This window comes from Gallinula chloropus (genome assembly GCF_964237585.1).
Source record: "Gallinula chloropus genome assembly, chromosome: 2".
NCBI classification, from domain to species: domain Eukaryota; kingdom Metazoa; phylum Chordata; class Aves; order Gruiformes; family Rallidae; genus Gallinula; species Gallinula chloropus.
This window is the reverse complement of record NC_140086.1, coordinates 69,160,996-69,179,923: the sequence shown is the minus strand read 5'-3', so window position 1 is coordinate 69,179,923 and position 18,928 is coordinate 69,160,996. Positions and strand designations below refer to the sequence as shown.

The window sequence follows — 18,928 nt, the reverse complement described above, 5'->3', positions numbered from 1 at the left end:
CAGTGTAGGAAACACAGAGGGCACACATTACAAAAACACCTTCAGAAAGCACCAGAGTTTGGCTCGTGAGATTATATTCCGTTCATTATATATTTTTGAAGAAAGGAGTGAAACAACAGCATGATAATTTTTTACAATTTTAACTTTAGAAAAAACAAAGTTATAATTACTAATGCATCATTTTCTTTTAGGTTACTTGCAATCAGCAATTGTGACTCCCCATATTGTAAAACTCAGCACCTCCATCTCAATCCTGTCTTTAACTACTGCAATGCACTTCTTGTTCTTAAAATACGGAAATAACTATACATTCAAAATAAAAGCATTGTAATTATATACATAACAGCATATTCAAACAAATACAAGACTTCTCATCACTTTATTTAGACACGTGCTGTGTTTTCCCTGTCAGTTTCAACAGATGGGTGAAAGAACATAAGCTGTTTGGCATTCCATTTTGGTAATTGTACAGTACGCCACAGCAGAATACAAGCTGGAGAAAACTTTAGTCAGCATTTTCCATTAATTGATAGTAACAACACTATTCTGATTTGCTTGTGCTATGCTTATATACACCAACCCCCTTTGGGAGAGGACTGCAAGTCGGATATAAGTTACTAGTATGAGCGAATAGCAGGCGGGACAGTTGAGCAGTCTTCTTCATTCAAAGTTCTGTCGATCACAGGTCTGTATTTCAAGGTAACCTGAAGTAAAACAGAACAAAGAAATTTTAAGACAAACAAAACTCCCATATCTAAACAAGACACCCTAGCTAGCAGGAATCACTGAATAACTTGGAGAGCTTAACATCAATGACATCACTCAGTTAATTTCTCCATCATTCTTCTCCTTCCACAGAAAATGAGTAGTTACAAGAGTAGTTACAAGAGTAACTTGTAACTACTTGTACAAAATGAGTAGGAACTTACAAGAAACACTGAGAAAACAAATAAAGATCAACACTAAGTACATTAGACTGTATCAGTACCTGAGACAGTGACAATCACCTGTATTCTCAGAACAGCTGTAAATGAGACCAGCTGTCTGCTGACAGTGAGAAAGACCCTCAAGTATCAGACTCTCAACATACCTTCCCAGATGGGACGTCCACATACGAAAGGGTGTGTTTTCTCCAGTGCTCTTCAAAAGGCTTCCGCTGCTGGCCTTGGAGTGGCTTAGAATAGTCAAATTCATCTATCCGTGACTAAGGATAAAATTAGGTTAGGATAGATCAGAAATTGCATCTGCAAATTGCTATCACCACACGGTTAGTTGCATTCCAATTACAACTGTAATGCAGTCTCTCCTAATAGCCAGCAAGTTTTATCTAACACTGCCTGTGTCAAATTTTAAAGCCCTTGGTAAGCCTTGGTATTTAAGGTAATTTTCCTCACATAGAACCATTATTCTGCTTCAAATCCTGTTTATGCATTCATAAACTAATTATTACTGTAGTCCTGCTTTAGACCTCTCCATTCATTTGGATATGCACATGGAAGTCTTCTCTCAAGATCACTACACAGTGTTGCATGCACTGGTCATTTTATACAAAACAAGTAAGAACAGATAAAACAGAGCAGAGGGGAACCCAAATACTACAGTAATCTTATCTTGACTCTGAAGACTGTTCTCTGAAGAAATTACAACATTTAAAATAATCCATCCAAGAACACACAGCAAGGAGATTCAATCCTACAGCCAGATCACAGAAAATATTTATACCTTATAGTCCTCCCTGGCATGAGCACCCCGGGACTCCTTGCGAGCCTCAGCACCATAAATGGTTTGTAGAGCACAAAGCATCAGGTTCTGCAGTTCAAGGGTCTCCACCAAGTCAGTGTTCCACACAATGCCTGGTAAAATATTAAAATACTGTGGAAGGTGTTCTACAAAAGAAGCTGTTCCCCAGTTTACTTCTGTCCTATTGCTGACACCTAGAATGGAACTGCAGTCACAGTACTCTGCAACACTGAATTCCTATTGCCTGCAAGGCTCAGAAACTATTCCTACACCATAACAATTGCAATTAATTCTTGTAGTTCTAGCAGTGTCCCTGTTGTACACATACTGCTGAGACAACATTAGACCACAGAGTCCCACCTGCTTTGTATCATACCTTACAAGTCAGTCCCCATACCTCATTTCAGATCTCAAAATCTGACTAGATGGTAGCTCTATGTAGATTCCTAACAGAGCCAGACAACAGGACTTTCCTTTCCCTCCCACCCCGAGAGAGGGAGAAAACAACCACCCCAAAACCCACAACTGCTAGTTATTCAAGCCAATTCTTCACTTAAGTATCTCCAAGGTGGAGATACTTACATTCTAAGAGATCCCTGCATTCTAAGCTATCCCAACACTACTCTTCATGCTCAATGAGAGCTGTCCAAGACAGACAGGTATCTTTTCCTTTTCACCTTAGCACCTAAACAACTTCATGTTCTGAGAGAACAGCAGTTAGTACCTTATACAGTTAAATCTGATTTCAGTTTCTGCTTCTTTCAAAGAGCATGCAACCAGAAAATGGCTAGGAAGTTCAAGTACTTCACTGATTACCATGTTTATCTCCACAAAATATTTTAACATTCATAATGGTCAGTCTCTAGCCAAAGTCTCAAGAAACACATAAGCAGGTTTAGAAAGGGAAAAAAACCCCAACCAAACACCCCCCCACCAAAGTCCACTTTCTCCAGAAAGCAGCCTGGCAAAGCTGTACACTTTGCTATCAAATTACCTCTGTCAAATGTCTTTAGATGAGCCAGATCACCATAAATTTTGCTGAGTTTTTCACAGCCTTCCTGGAGTACCGAACCAGTACGGAACACAGCAGCATGGTTTTGCATTGTCTGCAAGACAGTAAAAATAAAGAATCAATTTCATCTGCTGCATATCCACAATATCCCACATCACTTCATTATTTCCAACAGAGCTTGATACAGAGCTGTTCCAACTTCAGACATGTCTGCAGCCTGAAGAAAAACAAATTCTTCTGTTCACCACAAAGAGAGGAACCCCCACGCTATTACAGTGTAAACTACCAAAGGGAGGGAAAAGAAGCAACAAAACTGATACAGCCTCCTCACTCTGCTTTTTCCTTCTGCAAAGCAAATCCTAGAGTGTATTTTGAAAGTGACCAAACCCTCTGTTGTTTGCAGCTTCACCAGGCTTACCTTCTGCATGTTAAGTCGCACTTCCGAAGTTCTTATGGTTCCATCAGCAAACCTCAGTTTGTCAAGATTAGCAACTGACTCTTCTCCAGCATTTGGTTTAATGGAGGGAACTGTCTCTCCTAGTAAGAAAGATTCATCAAGTTTACTAGGTGACTGGTTTTGACAGTTTCATAGACTATCAACTGCTAAAAGTCAGATTTGACTAAAACAAAATCTGTTTTCCTCTTCTGAGGTACAGGTTAACTATATATTCCTTGAACTCCCACCAGTAGTGCCCCTACACTAAAAACAGAGTTCTCAGTGGAGTATATGAATCACATTCTTTCTTGTGACAGTTCATAGGGAATTTATAGGTTTGGCTAAATTCTGCTAAATTTTAAGGAATTCTGCTGTTAATTCCTTAAAAACAGCACTTGATGCAGATTCTTCTAGATTGTGGAATAAGCGCTGTCTCATTACTACCTTCTCCTATACTTCCCTTGATTCCTCACCCCTAAACCTCCCAACCTTCTCTTGGACCTGTTAAGGGACCAGGGACCAGTCAATAAGCTTGACAGTTACACATCAGGTCGGCACAGCTCTAACACCAGAGCCCATCTGTTACTGGGTTACAAACCAAACACAGCACCTTACCAGCACACTTCATCTCTTCATGTACCTTTGCTTTCAGATTAATAAAAACCCTCTTGCAATTTTAAATTCAAAGGAGCCACAGAAAGACTGATCCAAGTAAATGTTTGCATGAAACCAGAGCAAACAGGCATTGCTAGATCAGATCTGATTCCAGCAGGAATCATTACTCTCTGCACTTTGTGCAGAGTCAGACTGAAAAAAAACCCAAGTCTTTTTAATTTGGACATATGACTACTGTTAGACTTGACCTGCTCTGGCAATAACTGCCTCTTACAGTATTTTTTTAGTTGGTCTTTTTCAGCTCAGCAACTGTTGCTGAACCCGATTATTTAAAAATAATATTCAGTAGTGAAAACCCACATATACAGTGTGAGATGGTATGATTTTTAGTATATCATGATTTGCGTATGCAGTCCACCTTATAAATCAACAAGGTGGCAGCAAATTCCACTATAATTAAGTGCCAAGGGTAAGACAGACTACATTTTGATGTAAAGTTGCAGTGCAGCATGTGGAGAAGTCAGTCTTTGTATTCAATACTCTGGTTTGCCAGTCTGTGAAAAATCTCAACTGTTTTTGCAAATAGCACTGACCCAATTCCAATTTTAAGATCAACTCACAAAGCAAACATTAATGACAAGCATTTGCATTTCAAAGAACATGTTTATGAAAAAGTGCAAACACTGATTTCTGCCTTTTCTAACAAGCAGGAGTCTGCATCTAGCATCCTGAATTCCAACTGGGTAGCAACAACTGTTTTTGTTGGGTAGAAGTGTAATTATAAAGGGAAACATCTCTAAAAGAGTGAGACAAGCTGAGAGACTTACCAGGCTTGCATGTCTCTGCAATGGTAAGGGCACAAGCACGGCCAAAGACCACCAGATCCAGAAGTGAGTTTGCTCCGAGTCGATTTGCGCCGTGGACAGACGCAGAGGCTGCTTCCCCACAAGCGTACAAACCAGGTACCACTTTATCCTCACCATTCACGTGGGTGATCACCTAGCATTTCACACAGGCCATTACTACTCTCAGTTTGCAACAGTACAAACCTCCTTATTTACAGGGCCATGTAAAGGCAAAATACAACAATCTCGAGTTTTCTCCAACTCTAAAACTATAAAAACCCTAGTTCCAAAGGGTAAGTAGTACTGCTATGTGAACTAAAAATCAAAGATTTCTTTAATTATGCTTATGAAACAACAATGTATGCTTCATCACAATTCTGCAGCAAGTCAGAAAAGCACAAGAAGAAAGCCTCATCTGCACACATTCCCAAGGCAAAAGTTTACATTGAAAGATTAACAAGCGCAACAGCTGAATTTTTCTCTTTCAGTGTGACACCATCACAGACCATTAACTACTATAAATTGAAGGAATCTGCTTTAGTGTAGAGATTACACAAGGTACAGAGATTTAATATACATTAACTTGAGATACTAACTGTAATAGAGCACTGTTTTGATCCCTGTTTGACTATATATCATCAGCTTGATAAACAGAGAAATACTGTCATATCTGACAACAACTTTATTTTTAGATGTTTCTTGGAACTCCCACCTCCAGACAGGCTGGAACACAGCTATCAGGTTATTTAGAAAAACAAAGCAGACTGTGTTTTAAGTACTCTGGCACTGTTATAATAATATTAAGCTAATGTTATTTAGCACCCTTACATTTATGAAAAACATTGTTCACGTTTTTATATTTGGAAAAAATTTCCTATTATCACACTGGGGAAAAAAACTTCTTAAAAGTCATCTCTCTCTTACCTGTCCCTTGTAGTTAGTAGGGATGCCTCCCATGTTATAATGCACAGTAGGTAAAACAGGAATAGGCTCTTTAGTGACATCAACTCCAGCAAATATCATAGCTGTTTCTGAAATTCCTGGAAGACGGGTTGCTAACTGCTGTGGTGGTAAATGGTGTAACTGCAAGTACACGTGGTCTTTTTCAGGACCACAGCCCCTACAGAAAATAACCCAAGAAAAAAAATCAAAACAAAAAAAAACACCACAAAAAGACACGTCAGCATTGGAACACATAACAAGAATTCTGCGAACAACAGTAATATTTCTAATCAAGTTTGTTTCATTTGTGAAAAAAATAACTTTTTATCTTTTCAAAGGTTATATGACACAAATGAGTATCTAGCGTATTTCAGAGGACTGTTGAACCTGGCAGAATTTACATGTAGTTTTCACCTCTAAGCTTTCTTTTCAAAATAAATCACAGTATTTAAGACTTTAACCCACTATACTATGCCACTGAAGAAATATTTTAGAATTTAAGATCACTAATACAATAATTAACGTGACACCAAATTATTTTCACTGTTCACATTAAAAGCATATAGATTAGACTTGTCTTAGCAACTGTATCTAGACACATCAAATTCACACATCAAATTCAAACAGGATATTCCTAACACTTCACACTCTGGTTTTTAGTACCATTAGGGATTAACAAATTAAATTTTGCCCTACATGCAGTGTTCAGCTAACAGTTACTAAAGCTCACACCCATAAATTATCAGGTGTTTATAAAATTAATTATTGTACCACACACAGTCTACTATGATGAAGTATTTATTCTGCAGGTTCATTAAAATATTTAACTAACCTTCCTTCACGGATTTCTATGGTCATAGAACGAGATACTACATCCCTGGAAGCCAGATCCTTTGCAACAGGTGCGTATCTCTCCATAAATCTTTCACCTTGACTGTTAATCAGAATCCCTCCCTCTCCACGACATCCTTCTGTTATAAGGCATCCAGCCCCATATATACCTGTCAAGACAGAAAATAATGATCGAATGAGACATTCTCTCAAGCTCCGTAATCAGGATGACCAGGATTAAATAAACAAGGACTTAAAATAGCACAAACAAGTCACAGGGGTGAGATGTTATCCCACCCTAATTATGCCACTAGAAATTGTCCCCCCAAGACTGCTCAGAAACACATACTGTTATTCCTTTCAGACACTCTTCCTGGAAGGCGAGCAAGTTGATTTTTAACACCCATGGTATCTACAATATTTGAACTATAAGAGATCTGCACCAGCAATATGTAAGGAGACTTTTACAAAGCTTTTGTAGACATTCAGCAATTTGTTCAAGATTTGTGAGTAAACCACAAGCTGATTTTCTCAAGGCCACTTTGTTCATCTCTGTTCCCTCTTCTCCCGTGCTAAGGCAGTAAAGGATGGCTTGAAATTGTGTGGAATGTGAAAGCCTTCTCAGTTAAGTCTACTTTTCCTGTAAAGCAGGAAGGGCTATCCCTTCGCCTCCAGCAACGGTCGCCACAGAAAACAAGAATGCCAACTCATGGACTTGATAATCATATTAAAAGCTATGGAATTATTAGACAAGCAGTGAAGCTTCTTTGACTAGAAAAATCTTAGCTAAGTCAAATGAACATTGGACCTCTATACTATAACAAGGGTAACATTGTAAAATTAAGCAAAATGAACAAAATCACCATGTATCACAAGTTAAAAGCAAATATTTAGCTACAACAAAAAAAACTTCAATTCTTAGTCCATGACCATTGTTGTTCACAGTTTAGGTACTGATCCTGTGCTATAAACCCACAGTCCTAAATATATAACTTTACTTAACTACCCCACTTCCACAAAAGATTCTAATACACAACTCCCCAGCATTTGCATCTCTTGTTGCTCCTGTGCCTAATATCAAGCCCTTTAATATTTTAAAGGCAAGAAGAAACGTAACTTCAAGAGGTGAAGTGGTTTCAACTTCAGATTCATAAAACCTGTATGGTAAAGACATCCTCTTATAATATTTAACACTGGCCTTCAAATTACAACAGCTGAGACACCTCTCACATTTGTATTCTATCTCAGAGCTGTGTTCCACAGCAGTGGCAGGCAAGTCTGGACACCTGTCACAAGCAACTAACCAGGTGCTGCAGGGAAGCGCAAACTGACCCGAGCACAGTTCAAAACAAAAAAGAATCCATTTGAATCATTAAAACCAGCATGAGTATTATTTCATATTCTGTACCTGTAGGGTGGAACTGTACAAATTCTAAGTCCTGGCAAGGAAGACCAGCTCGTGTGACCATAGCAGTGCCGTCACCCGTACTAGTATGAGCAGACGTACAACTGAAGTAAGTGCGGCCGTACCCACTGCAGGACACAAAGTGAACAGAATCAGCAGCCAAGAAAGTCACCAGAACACCCCATCACTCTACTGTGCTCTTTGCATAACAGTGGAAATAAGAGTAAAGTGTTAATTTGCAAAATACTTAAGTTTTGCTACTGCCTGTACTAAACTGGTATTTTCCTGTTACACTCAACCATATTTGTAGAATAGCTGGTAACAGAAGGTCCAAGAAAAAGAAAACCAATTCCAAAGCAGCATAGTGAGGTTAGTATCAGAAGCCTTTTTACCAAAAAGTTACTTCAGAAAGTTCTCACTACAATCAAATAGCATTAGACTCTATTTGAACTATTACTAGCAGTTTTAACAAAAGCAGTACGTAACAATGGTTTACATCCTCAACATGGTCCTGATTTTATACTCCTAAGATTTCAAAACCCAGTTGCCCAATATTAAGTATTAAAAATGAATTCTTATGCCTAAAACAACTGTTGCAAGCTTCCAGGACAATTTCAGCACAAACTCTCAGAAGAAATAATAATGTAAATACTTTACGTACCTCAAAGTACTCCAGTACAAAACCAGCCTCAAATGTAATAAAGCCAAATTTATATAGACAACCAAACTCAATTATTTTGCTATGCAAAATATTTTAAGTGTGTATGTCCTACTGAAGCAGCTAACAGACTATCGCTGTTCATCGCTGTTCATCTCTGTCCAATGCATACAGCATTCTAATAAAAGTTATACAAACATTTGCAACAAAGTAATGTTAAGTTACACTCATGCGATAATTGCTGCAGGATGAGATTAAGACTTACAATTTGATATCCTAATGTAACAGATTCTCCCAAATTCTGAAAAGCCTTGTTTCCTACAGGAAACTCGGGACCCTACAGGTACATGCACACGTTGGTAGCACTGCAAAAATGTCTACTTTAAACAGCTCATTTTAAAAATCTGACACTATTTGGACCACACACACTGCTCTTACCTGTTTCATCGTTATGTCATTGTTCTAGAATTCAAATTAGACCTCACATTAAATTTATACTTGGTCACAAAACTAATAGGTGCCTCCTTTCAAGGGAATGACTGAATTCAGTTATATGGCTTTCGATCGGGGGGGGGTGGGGGGGTGAACATGTAACTCAATGTCATCTCTACAGTAAGGATTCAAGTACTTGTACAAACACAAAGGCTTCCAACTAGTAGCACTCTCAAGTTTCTGTCCATCATAAGCATTATATTACCCAGTGGCAATGACGGTGTTCTTGGCTCTAAAACGATGTATGGTGCCATCTTCTATGCAAAGGGCAATAACACCACGACATTCTCCGTTTTCCATAAGTAAGTCCAAGGCAAAATATTCAACAAAGTAGCTTGTATCATATCTTAGAGACTGGGGGAAAATAAAAAAGGAACTTTTAAGAAAAATCCAGAAACAAAAGTAGTATCTCCAAAGTTGTCAACGTATATGGGCTGTATCAGGATAAAACCCACCCCCACCACTCACTCTCAGGGAAGCCAGTTTCCACCCAATTTTTTATAAAAATTTGCTAATGAATCTATTCTAGCTTAAAGACATAAGTAGCTACCAAACCACTTAGTTCTGAGAAGTCATAGCTACTCAGCAAGTCTTTTTATTTCCCTCTGCATTTGGCAAGACTTTAGTCAGCAGCAGTGCTTGACACATGCCCAGTACTGCCAGTAGAAGCAGCGGGCAGCAAGTCAAACATTCCTCATGCCCTCAAGGCTCAGACCAGCGTTTGGCAACACAGAGCATTTGTATTGCAGCAGTACAAACCTGAATGACAGCAATTAGCTAGCTACTAAGTAAATAAAGAAAGAAAATACCCACTAGCTACTTAATTTCAGGTGTCAAGTAGCTTATTCACATTTTAAAATGACCAAATCTTTCTTCAATTATACTGTGTAGAACAGATAGGAATAGATGATGGAACACTTAATTATTTACTTGCCATAGAGCAAGCTCAGAAATGCATAGTAGCCTTCATGCATTTACACCTCATTTCCCCCACTCCCTGTTTAAAGATGAGGGTAAGAAAACACTGCCTTGTGCCTCTTCTCAGAGTTCCCCAATGCTACAGACAACAAAGCTAGCAGACCATAACACTAACTAACATCTGTTCTCTTCACTAAATCTGCTATAATTATGGATTTTCAACGTATTCTATTTCTGCATACCCCCCAAAAAAAAAACCCAACCAAAAAACCCAACCCACCAGCATCACCCAGGCTACATCACCCCACACCACTTGAGGGAAGAAGGAAATCTAGAATTGTTATCAGTCATTCCCCTGGATTCCTCAGTCATATGTGAGCAGCTACACATTTTATTTTGTTTCAAATTCCAGGGAGAAAAAAAGGAATTTAAAAAATCATTAATTGCAAAGACAAAAACCCAAACCAAGTTTCCATCACAGCTTCTTACCCTGCCATACAGAGTATGTAACAGTGAGTGTCCTGTCCTGTCTGCAACACAGCAGCATCTGTGAGCCTGACCTCCCTTTCCAAACTGAAGACTCTGTCCACCAAACGCACGCTGATAGATTTTTCCTTCTTCAGTTCTGCTGAACGGCATCCCATAATTTTCCAGCTGTTGAACCCAGATTAAAAGCATCAGAAACACTTGTGCATATCAATCCAACAAGTTATTTTACTGTGTTTCTTGTCAGGAGCTGTTATGGGAAACTAGTCTGTGTTAGAAATACTGATAGGTGACACAGCGAGCCTCACCTCTATCACGGCAGCCGGGGCTTGCTCAGTCATGTAGTGTATGGCATCCTGGTCGCCCAGCCAATCAGACCCCTTCACTGTGTCGTAGAAATGCCACCTCCAGTTATCATCTTCCATGTTTCCCAGAGCAGCATTGATCCCTCCCTGAAAACAAAAAAAAAAACCCAAATGTTCTTGGAATTATATGACTAAAGGAAAGATTTAGCAGGTTTTCCTCATTTCTGTTAAAAAATAAACAAATAAACCACATACCACTTATGCCTCTGTGTGCAAGAAATACAGTAAAGTCAGGTTTCACATGGCTGTGAAAAACCTGTGCAATTTAGCAGTTTCACAATGGCTCTTATCTTGTTCTCCTTCGTGTAACACAATGAATTGCAAAGTCACACTGAACACAGTGAAAAAGCACTAAATATAATCTAAACATACAGTGCCCTCCAAAACAGTTTTGACTAAATATGCAGTATTTATAAAAGGAAGCATGGCCTTGAAACGTGCTTTTCATGTCCATATCCAAATCAGCTTTTCTGACAGCAAGGATTCTGAAACATTTTTTTCTACCTCCTTTCTTACCTGTGCTGCAACAGTATGAGATCTGGTGGGGAACAGCTTTGTTACACAGGCTGTATTAAATCCAGCCTCTGACAAACCAAATGCAGCCCGCAGACCTGCTCCTCCTGCACCCACAACCACCGCATCGAATTCATGGTCCACTACTGGATACTGTGTAGAAATCTGGAGAAATAAATTGGCTTGTTATTTCAAATTTATTATTTTATTACAAATATTTCACAGAAAAACAGAAAGGGCAGGGATTGGCAGAGATCTCTAGAAATCATCTAGTCCAACCCTTCTGCTAGAGCAGGAATACCACCAGCAGGCTGCACAGCACAGCATCCAGGATGGTTCTCAATATTTCCAAAAAAGACTCCACGGCCTCTCTGGGTAGCCTGTGCCGGTGCTCTGCCACCCTCACAGTAAAGAAGTTCCTTCTCATGTTTAAGTAGAACTTCCTATATTCAAGTTTATGCCCATTGCCTCTCATCCTGTCACTGGGCACCACTGATAAAAGACTGACCCCATCCTCCTGACACCCAACCCTTAAATATTTTTAAGTCTTGATAAGATACCCCCTCAGTCTTCTCTAGGCTAAAAAGTCCCAAGTCCCTCAGTCTCTCTTCGAAAAAGAGATGTTCTAGTCCCCTAATCATCTTCATAACCCTTTTTTGTATCTTCTCCAGTAGCTCCCTATCATTGAACCGGGGAGCTCAGAACTAGACATGATATTCCAGATGAGACCTCGCCAGGGCAGAGTAGAGGGGGAGGAGAACCTCCCTCCACCTGCTGGCCACACCTTTCTTAATACACCCCAGGATGCCACTGGCCTTCTTGGCCACGAGAGCACATTGCTGGCTCATGGTTAATCTGATGTCCACCGGCAATCCCAGATCTTTTTCCACAGTACTGGTGGCTTGGGGTTATTATTCCTCTCTAGGAATATTTCTCCCTCACCAGCTTGGTCAAACTTAAATTTCACAGGGACACAAGCAGTACAGGTTAAATGTTCTTAACAGGCTCTTGCAGCTAATGTTACATCCATCGTGTACTCTTCTGTGTGGAAACTATCATTAAAGCAACGCATTTCAGCAACACCACCTCACTGTGTTTGAACATAACACTCCACTGAAAGCCAAGTACCTGGTTGCTTCCTGTCTCTGTGTATCTTAAGTAACAGGTTAGATAAAAGAAGTACAAACATACCGAATCAGAAACCTTCGTAGAAGCATTTTTCTTCCCATAGACTGTGAAGTGCAAGTTGCGTGCCAGGGTCTGGCAGGCCGCTGGCCACTACGGAGAGAAGGCAGACAGCTGTTATGGAACAAGTGTTTCCACAAAGAGGACTTCTGGCAGTCTCAGCTGCCCTCCACTTGTAACAAATTGCTATTTACCACCCATATCACACATATGGGAGTACTGTACCCACGTATTTCAGAGTTACATGCAATGAAGTTCTGACTTTTCTAAATTCATACCCAGAAAAAAAATTTTTAAAAAGGAAAAGCTTTATCTGGATGAGAGAACAAGATCAGAGTATTGTGGACTATCTGATACATATGTCACTACAACTAACCAGTCTCTCAGAATATCTGAGGCTGCACTGACAGAAGAGTATGTTTGCAATTAATGCTGTAGTAGTCTTACTTTTTTTTTCCATAAGTAAACAAATATGGTAACGGCAGGAGTTAATGGAAAATACCTCTCATGTCAAGCAATCCTCAGAATTTCAATTATTCCAGGTGGTCAAGAGCAATGAAGATTAAAATATTAGGTGGTATGAAAAGTTGTTTCAGCTCACCATTGCTGCAAATGTCAGAAATACTTCTCTTTGTCTCATTCTCTATTAATTAGCGGCCAAAGTAGAACTATTTTTTAATACCTAAGTGAAGCACAAGGGCACAGTTCCCGCTCCTCTCCCCACTTCTGTAATGTTATTCCCTCTCCCCCTGTTCAAAACCAAAACCAACATGAAAAACCCCACCACGCAAACCTACCCAGTATCCAGTCTTTGCTTTAAGAGGCTAAAACAACCAGAATTTCAGCCCCCACAGTATAAACATCCATCTTCTCGGAACCTGACATCGCTTCTTTACACCATACAGAAAAACATGCCTAACTGAGCACATATGATGGATAAGAAGAGCAGCACAGAGCCATACCAGTGACCTCAGTAACATCAGCACTTCCCCTTTTGAAGTATATCCTAACATGCACAGGAGTGATATTTGCCTTTTCCAGTAACTGCCCTATTCATGGTTCAATAACCCTACAATACGCTAACAAGCAGGTCTTCCCATCCTACCACTTCCACATGTCTGTCCTTTCCCCATCCCTAAAGCAAACTGCACTACACTTTCCTCGACCTAGTTTTATCAACTCTTACACTAGTTTCCTCAAATCATCTTCTTGCATAACAGTGAATCTAATGTGTCATCAGATTTGCTAACACACTTCTGGTTTTTACAGCCATCTTTAATTAAGACCCGTCTCAACACCTCTGAGTTCTAGGGGCAGTCCCCTCCAGGCAGTTAAGTCTTCCCATTCCACCCTGCTGTGTTATCACACTTTGGACAATTCCATGCTCATCTTAAGCCCTGTACTAATCGCCTTAATTAATATTTCACATAGGGATGAAACATTAAATATCAGCTATAAAGCTAATCAAACAAAAACTTCCCCGTAGGTAAAGACAGCACACAACAAACAGGTTGTACATACTTACAAACTCAAAGAAAGTGCAAATGACTGAGGGGGAAAAAAACTCAACAGAAACAACCCCCAGGGCTATAAACTGTGGTGATGCCATAACATCCCAAAAGGACCTGACCCATTTTTTCTCCCCTCAGAGACAACAGCCTGCTGCAATCTCCAGTCGGAATTCTGTCACAATGCTTTGCAACTCACTTCCTTTTAAAAAACTTTATTATTTTCTGAAGTCATTATAAACACTTAATGAAATATATTTTGCATCAGAGGACACTTGAAATGTATTATACTCAATAAATAAAATCCACCAAATAAAAGTAGATTACTGTTCACATCTATATTTTCAAAAAAAAAGGGTTTCAGAATTGCTATTCCCATCCACGTCCACTTTTTGGTTAAAGCTATACATCAGAATTTCTACTGCCAGAAAGTAGACAAAAGTCCACAAAGCAGAAAAAAAAAAAGTGTTACGATAAATTTGAAGAAAACGCTGATCACAGTGAAGTCAATTGTTATGCTTACAAAATTAAAGGTCCCACTAGGGCCAGATCACCGCCACCTAAACCATAATGACATTCCTTACGCCTTCCTCCCTCTCTGCAGACTGCCTTTTCGGCAAGCTTTGTAAGACAGGGACAACTACAGCTACATTTACTACCAGGGACAACTACAGCTACATTTACTATGCGTTCATGTTATGCAATCCCAAACCCAGAGATCAGCTCCTCATCTCACACTGTGAGAACAGTGGAATGAAACGAAAAACCAAGCCTTCACCGAGGAAAGCTCACTGATCAACTGAACCAAAACTACCAAACCTTTAGGCAGCATTTCCTGGAAACCACTGCAGCCACATCTAAAGAAGGCTTATACACACTACCTTCCCTCCTTCCAGAAGGAGCCAGCAGCAAGCTTTCTACCCAGGTGATGGGGCTGGAAGGCGCTGCACCTGCCAGGGCCTTTCCCCAGCACACCCCGTACCCGCGGCCTTCCTCCGTCCCTCGGGGAGGCTGCTCACAGCCTAAGGCTACGTACGGCGCTCGCTTCCCAAGCCAGGAGGAGCGGCCTGGCCATATCCACCGCCAGCTCCCTCCCAGCAACCTGCCCCAGGAGCCCAGTACGAAAGACGGCCCCGCTCCGAAAAAAGAACCGGGGGGAGGGAGCCTGCCGAGCGAACACTCGGCCCCGCACAGCCCTGACTGCCCTGCTCCCGCAGCCCAGCTGCGGCTCCCCGCTACGGGGCGGGTACTTCCCCGCCAAGGTCACGGAGGAGACAGCAGGGCCGGGCCGGCACAGGCCGCCGGGCACCACGCCGCGGGGCGGGGTGGGCAGAGACGGGGCCAAGCGCGATCCCCCGGCACGGCCGAGGGGAGGGGCAGGAGACGCGGGGTCCCTCGGCCCAGCCGGCCCGCCTCCCTCCCGAGCGAGCTCTCCACGCCGACCCCGCGGCCTGACCCCTGTGCCTCCAACCGAGACGCCGACGGAAGGGCAGTGCGGGGCGGGGTGAGGACAGGCACTCACCGCCCGCGCCGCCGGCCGCAGCCAGCGCTTCGCCAAGCTCCGCGAAGCCGCTACCGTCGCCGCCATTTCGCACGGACTCAGAGGAACGAGCAACAGCGCAGGCGCAAGCCCGCCGCTAACGGCGCCGCTGCCCGCAAGGCTCGGCGGGAGAGACTGGGAAACGGTGGGGGGGAGGGTCCGAAATCCCGGGCTGAAGGCGGGTGCGCTTGTATGTGGGATGCGTGCCCTCCTCCCGCGAAAGCCCCCTCCTCGTTTCGTCTTCTGAGAGGGCTGAGACTGGGACAGACGACTGAGAGTCTCTAGGACTCGGGCGCCTCTGTTTATTATTCCACCGTCTCTCCCCCCTTTTCTTCAGGCTAATGGGCCGGCCCGGGAGGGGGCGGGGCCAGCAGGTAAGGGACAGGGATAACTGCCCGCTCCGGCTCCGCGCTCCCAGGCAGGTGGGTGTCTGTCTTGCTCTGGGTCTAGCGGGCCGGGCCTGAGCTCCCGCCCGGGCTTGGTGCTGGGGTGGTGGTTGGGCTAGGGCCTGCAGCGCAGGGGAGCCTGGAGGCCTCGAGGATGGCGGCGATAGCTGCTAACGTGCCGCCAGCCGGGGGAGGGGGCGGGTGGTGTCAGCGGCAGGGCTGAGGCCCCGGGGCGGCCGCGCCCAGACTGACTGTTACCGAGCGAACGCTCCCCCGCGCAGCGTTCCCAGGGGACGAGGCCGCCGTTTGAGGGTCTTGGGCGGGGATACCTGTCCCGCAGTCAGCCGTGGTCTGGGCAGGAGGGTGGCTGCAGCGGCACCAGCGGCGGTGCTTCCTCCCCTGCGTGTTGCTAAGGCCGTGTGCTTCTCTCCTGTAAATCCAAGGTGCCTTCATGAATAACTTAAATGACCCTCCTAACTGGAACATCCTGCCGAATCAACGGGAGCCCGGGGATGAAGGCAGCAGATGGAACTACGCCTTGCTGGTCCCCATGCTGGGCTTGGCTGCCTTCCGTAAGTAGATGGAGCAAGTGGCTGTGCCCAGGCATCTGGCCTGCAAGCCAGAGGGGCGCCTCTGAAGCTGTACAGGGATAAAGTAATGCCCCATTTAGGGATTTCCTCTCGCTTCTGATGTTTTGCAATGTAAATGCTGCTTATACTAGGGCAAAGGCTTTTGTTTTTTCACACATGGAATTGAATCCGTGTTTAATAAGTTCTAATTCACAAAGCTCCCTCAGAGGAGTGAACATATGATATACTAGAAAGCCCAGAGGTAGCAGCCCAAGGAGCTGCTCATGTGTGTTTATTTACTGGACCTAAGAATTTCTCAGTGCAGTTCCTATATTGGAAACCTCCAGTTTGTTTCCCCATAACTTCATTTTCCTTCTTTCCTCCAAGAACTGTGTGTATTAGCAATAAATGACATGGGGAGATTTTACTGAAAAGGAAGCACGATCATTTAAAGTCACTAATCGGGAAGCATGGACCCACAGAAAGATGTTTTGTGGGATGTGAGTGGAATGTATATCACTGGGGAGGGCAGGAGATATTTTTTTTTACCACTTAATAGCTTCTTTGGAGGCATAGCTAATTAACACCCATGACATGGATGGGTATGATTATACTCACATCTGAAGTCTCATTTATATATGATAGGTTGGATCTGGACCAGGGAATGTCAAAAAGAAATAGAAAGAGAAAAAAAAGAGTATTATAAAAGACATTCATCTTTACAAAAAGACCTGGAAGCCAAGTACCGGGATATAATCACAGAAAATCGTCGCAGAGTCGCTCACTTGGAGTTGGAGCTGGAAAAGGAACGCAACAGAACCCTGAGTTACCGCGAAGCCCTCGTGTCCCAGAGTCGCAAACTAGTGGAAGAAAGAAGGATCCTAGAGCAGGAGCAGGAGAAGTTAGAGCGAGAAAAACAAGTCCTTTTGCACTCAGGAGCAGCAGGTAGCTTGTACCAGAGTTGTCTGGCAAAGGAAGAAGAGTGGCAAAAGAGAGCCAATACTTTACTAAAGGAATTTGAAGAAGGACTTAAAGAAAGACAGGACATCTACTGCAGCCTTGTTGTACCCAGAAGCCAGAGACTGGAAATAGAGAAAAATCTGCTAGTTAAAGCAGCAACTGATCCTGTTGCTATGTCTGTACATATGGAAAGTGGCTTAAAAGATATTTTCAAACATGATAACTACTGTGGCAATCTGCTGAACAGAAACAAAAGTCAAAATGGCAGACTTATGTGGCTGTATTTGAGATATTGGGAACTAGCTATTGAACTACAAAAGTTCAAGAGGGCAGAAAAGGCCATGTTAGGGAAACAGTAAGTGGGGGAGGCAATGGGTTTCATGTGACCCACCACGAATAGTAGGGACAATCACAGTTGTAGTCTCAGGCTGTTACAATCTCCTACTGTGTTTCTGTTTCTCTTCCTTGTTGCACTTGTATTTGCATGGGACACATGCTGTGTCAGTGCCTTTCCTTTCACTAACAGTAAATGCTCCAGTGAGCTATGCATGCTCTTAAACTCTGTGAGTGTGTTTGTATTGCAAACTGCAGTGTAGTATAGAGATGTGCCAGTTTCCATAGGTATCAGGAGCAGCAAAATGGAGCTCTGTTTTGGGCGATACACCTAGTTGATGGTAACTCCATCAACAGAGAAGTGTGATTTGCCTCCCTAAGTGGGGTAGCACATCGTGCTCTGTATCCCTGACGTTTTACAGTGTCTCAGTGCTTTCTTTTTTGCAAGACTGATTTTTTGAGACAGATGTTTGGAAGAGATGGTGTTTTAGCAAGGTGCTTGTTACACAGGTCATGTGTGTGTATATGTATATACACATTTATATACATACATGTATGTGTAAATGTGTGTATATAAATGTATATATTAGCATGATCATGTTTCAAATTAATCAGTCTTGCATTGTCTTCCACCTTAGTATACAAGTAGTACTTTATGAAGGAAGCATCACAAAGAAGGAAGCATCACAAAGAAACAGACTGATGAATGTATCAATGAATTTTGGAATCCATGTTTGAATATTAGAGACTATAAAAGCCAAGTTACATTCTCATCATACTGGAGATCATAGAATCACAGAATGGTTTGGGTTGGAAAGCTATCTCAAAGACCAGCTAGTTCTGAACCCCCCTGCCATGGGCAGAGATGCCTTCCACTAGACTAGGTTGCCCAACACCCCATCCAGCCTGGCCTTGAACACTGACAGGGAGGGGGAAGACACAGCTTCTCTGGGCAGCCTGTGCCAGTGTCTCACCACCCTTGTAGTAAAGAATGTCTTCCTAACATCTAACCTAAACCTGCCCTCTTTCAGCTTAAAGCCATTACCCCTTGTCCTTTCACTACACTCCCTGATGAACCATCCCTGTCCCACTTTCCTGTAGGACCCCTTTAAGTATTGGTACACTGCAATTGGGTCTCCCTGGAGCTTTCTTTTCTCCAGGCTGAACAAGCCCAACTCTCTCCACCTGT

The 18,928-nt window shown here is 42.5% G+C and overlaps 2 protein-coding genes across 2 annotated transcripts; one reads left to right on the top strand and one right to left on the bottom strand.

Annotated features, from left to right (window-relative positions):
• Window positions 1-360: 360 nt before the first annotated feature.
• Window positions 361-15,540, bottom strand: SDHA (succinate dehydrogenase complex flavoprotein subunit A). Its single transcript, XM_084279934.1, has 15 exons — window positions 15,474-15,540; window positions 12,450-12,536; window positions 11,262-11,423; window positions 10,689-10,832; window positions 10,384-10,548; window positions 9,182-9,330; window positions 7,830-7,954; window positions 6,423-6,591; window positions 5,573-5,768; window positions 4,631-4,802; window positions 3,171-3,289; window positions 2,735-2,846; window positions 1,723-1,853; window positions 1,091-1,204; window positions 361-704 (listed from the first exon to the last, which is right to left on the bottom strand). Exons 1-15 carry the CDS (start codon window positions 15,537-15,539, stop codon window positions 618-620), a joined length of 1,998 nt encoding a protein of 665 aa, XP_084136060.1. The 5' UTR covers window position 15,540; the 3' UTR covers window positions 361-617.
• A 356-nt stretch (window positions 15,541-15,896) lies between these two features.
• CCDC127 (coiled-coil domain containing 127) lies at window positions 15,897-17,888 on the top strand. Its single transcript, XM_084260089.1, has 3 exons — window positions 15,897-15,913; window positions 16,321-16,449; window positions 17,092-17,888. The coding sequence occupies exons 2-3, from the start codon at window positions 16,329-16,331 to the stop codon at window positions 17,763-17,765; spliced, it is 795 nt and encodes a 264-aa protein (XP_084116215.1). The 5' UTR covers window positions 15,897-15,913; window positions 16,321-16,328; the 3' UTR covers window positions 17,766-17,888.
• The last annotated feature ends 1,040 nt before the right edge of the window (window positions 17,889-18,928 follow it).

What these genes read in the sequence shown, in the direction of transcription:
- SDHA (XM_084279934.1), bottom strand. Translation starts at nt 15,539, where the DNA reads ATGGCGGCGACGGTAGCGGCTTCGCGGAGCTTGGCGAAGCGCTGGCTG. An exon ending in AACACCGTCATTGCCACTGG is followed by an intron (nt 7,955 to 9,181) that starts GTAATATAATGC and finishes TGTGTCCTGCAG; the next exon opens with TGGGTACGGCCGCACTTACT. An exon ending in TCTAAAGACATTTGACAGAG is followed by an intron (nt 1,854 to 2,734) that starts GTAATTTGATAG and finishes ATATTTTACCAG; the next exon opens with GCATTGTGTGGAACACTGAC.
- CCDC127 (XM_084260089.1), top strand. Translation starts at nt 16,329, where the DNA reads ATGAATAACTTAAATGACCCTCCTAACTGGAACATCCTGCCGAATCAA. An exon ending in GCTGGGCTTGGCTGCCTTCC is followed by an intron (nt 16,450 to 17,091) that starts GTAAGTAGATGG and finishes TATATATGATAG; the next exon opens with GTTGGATCTGGACCAGGGAA.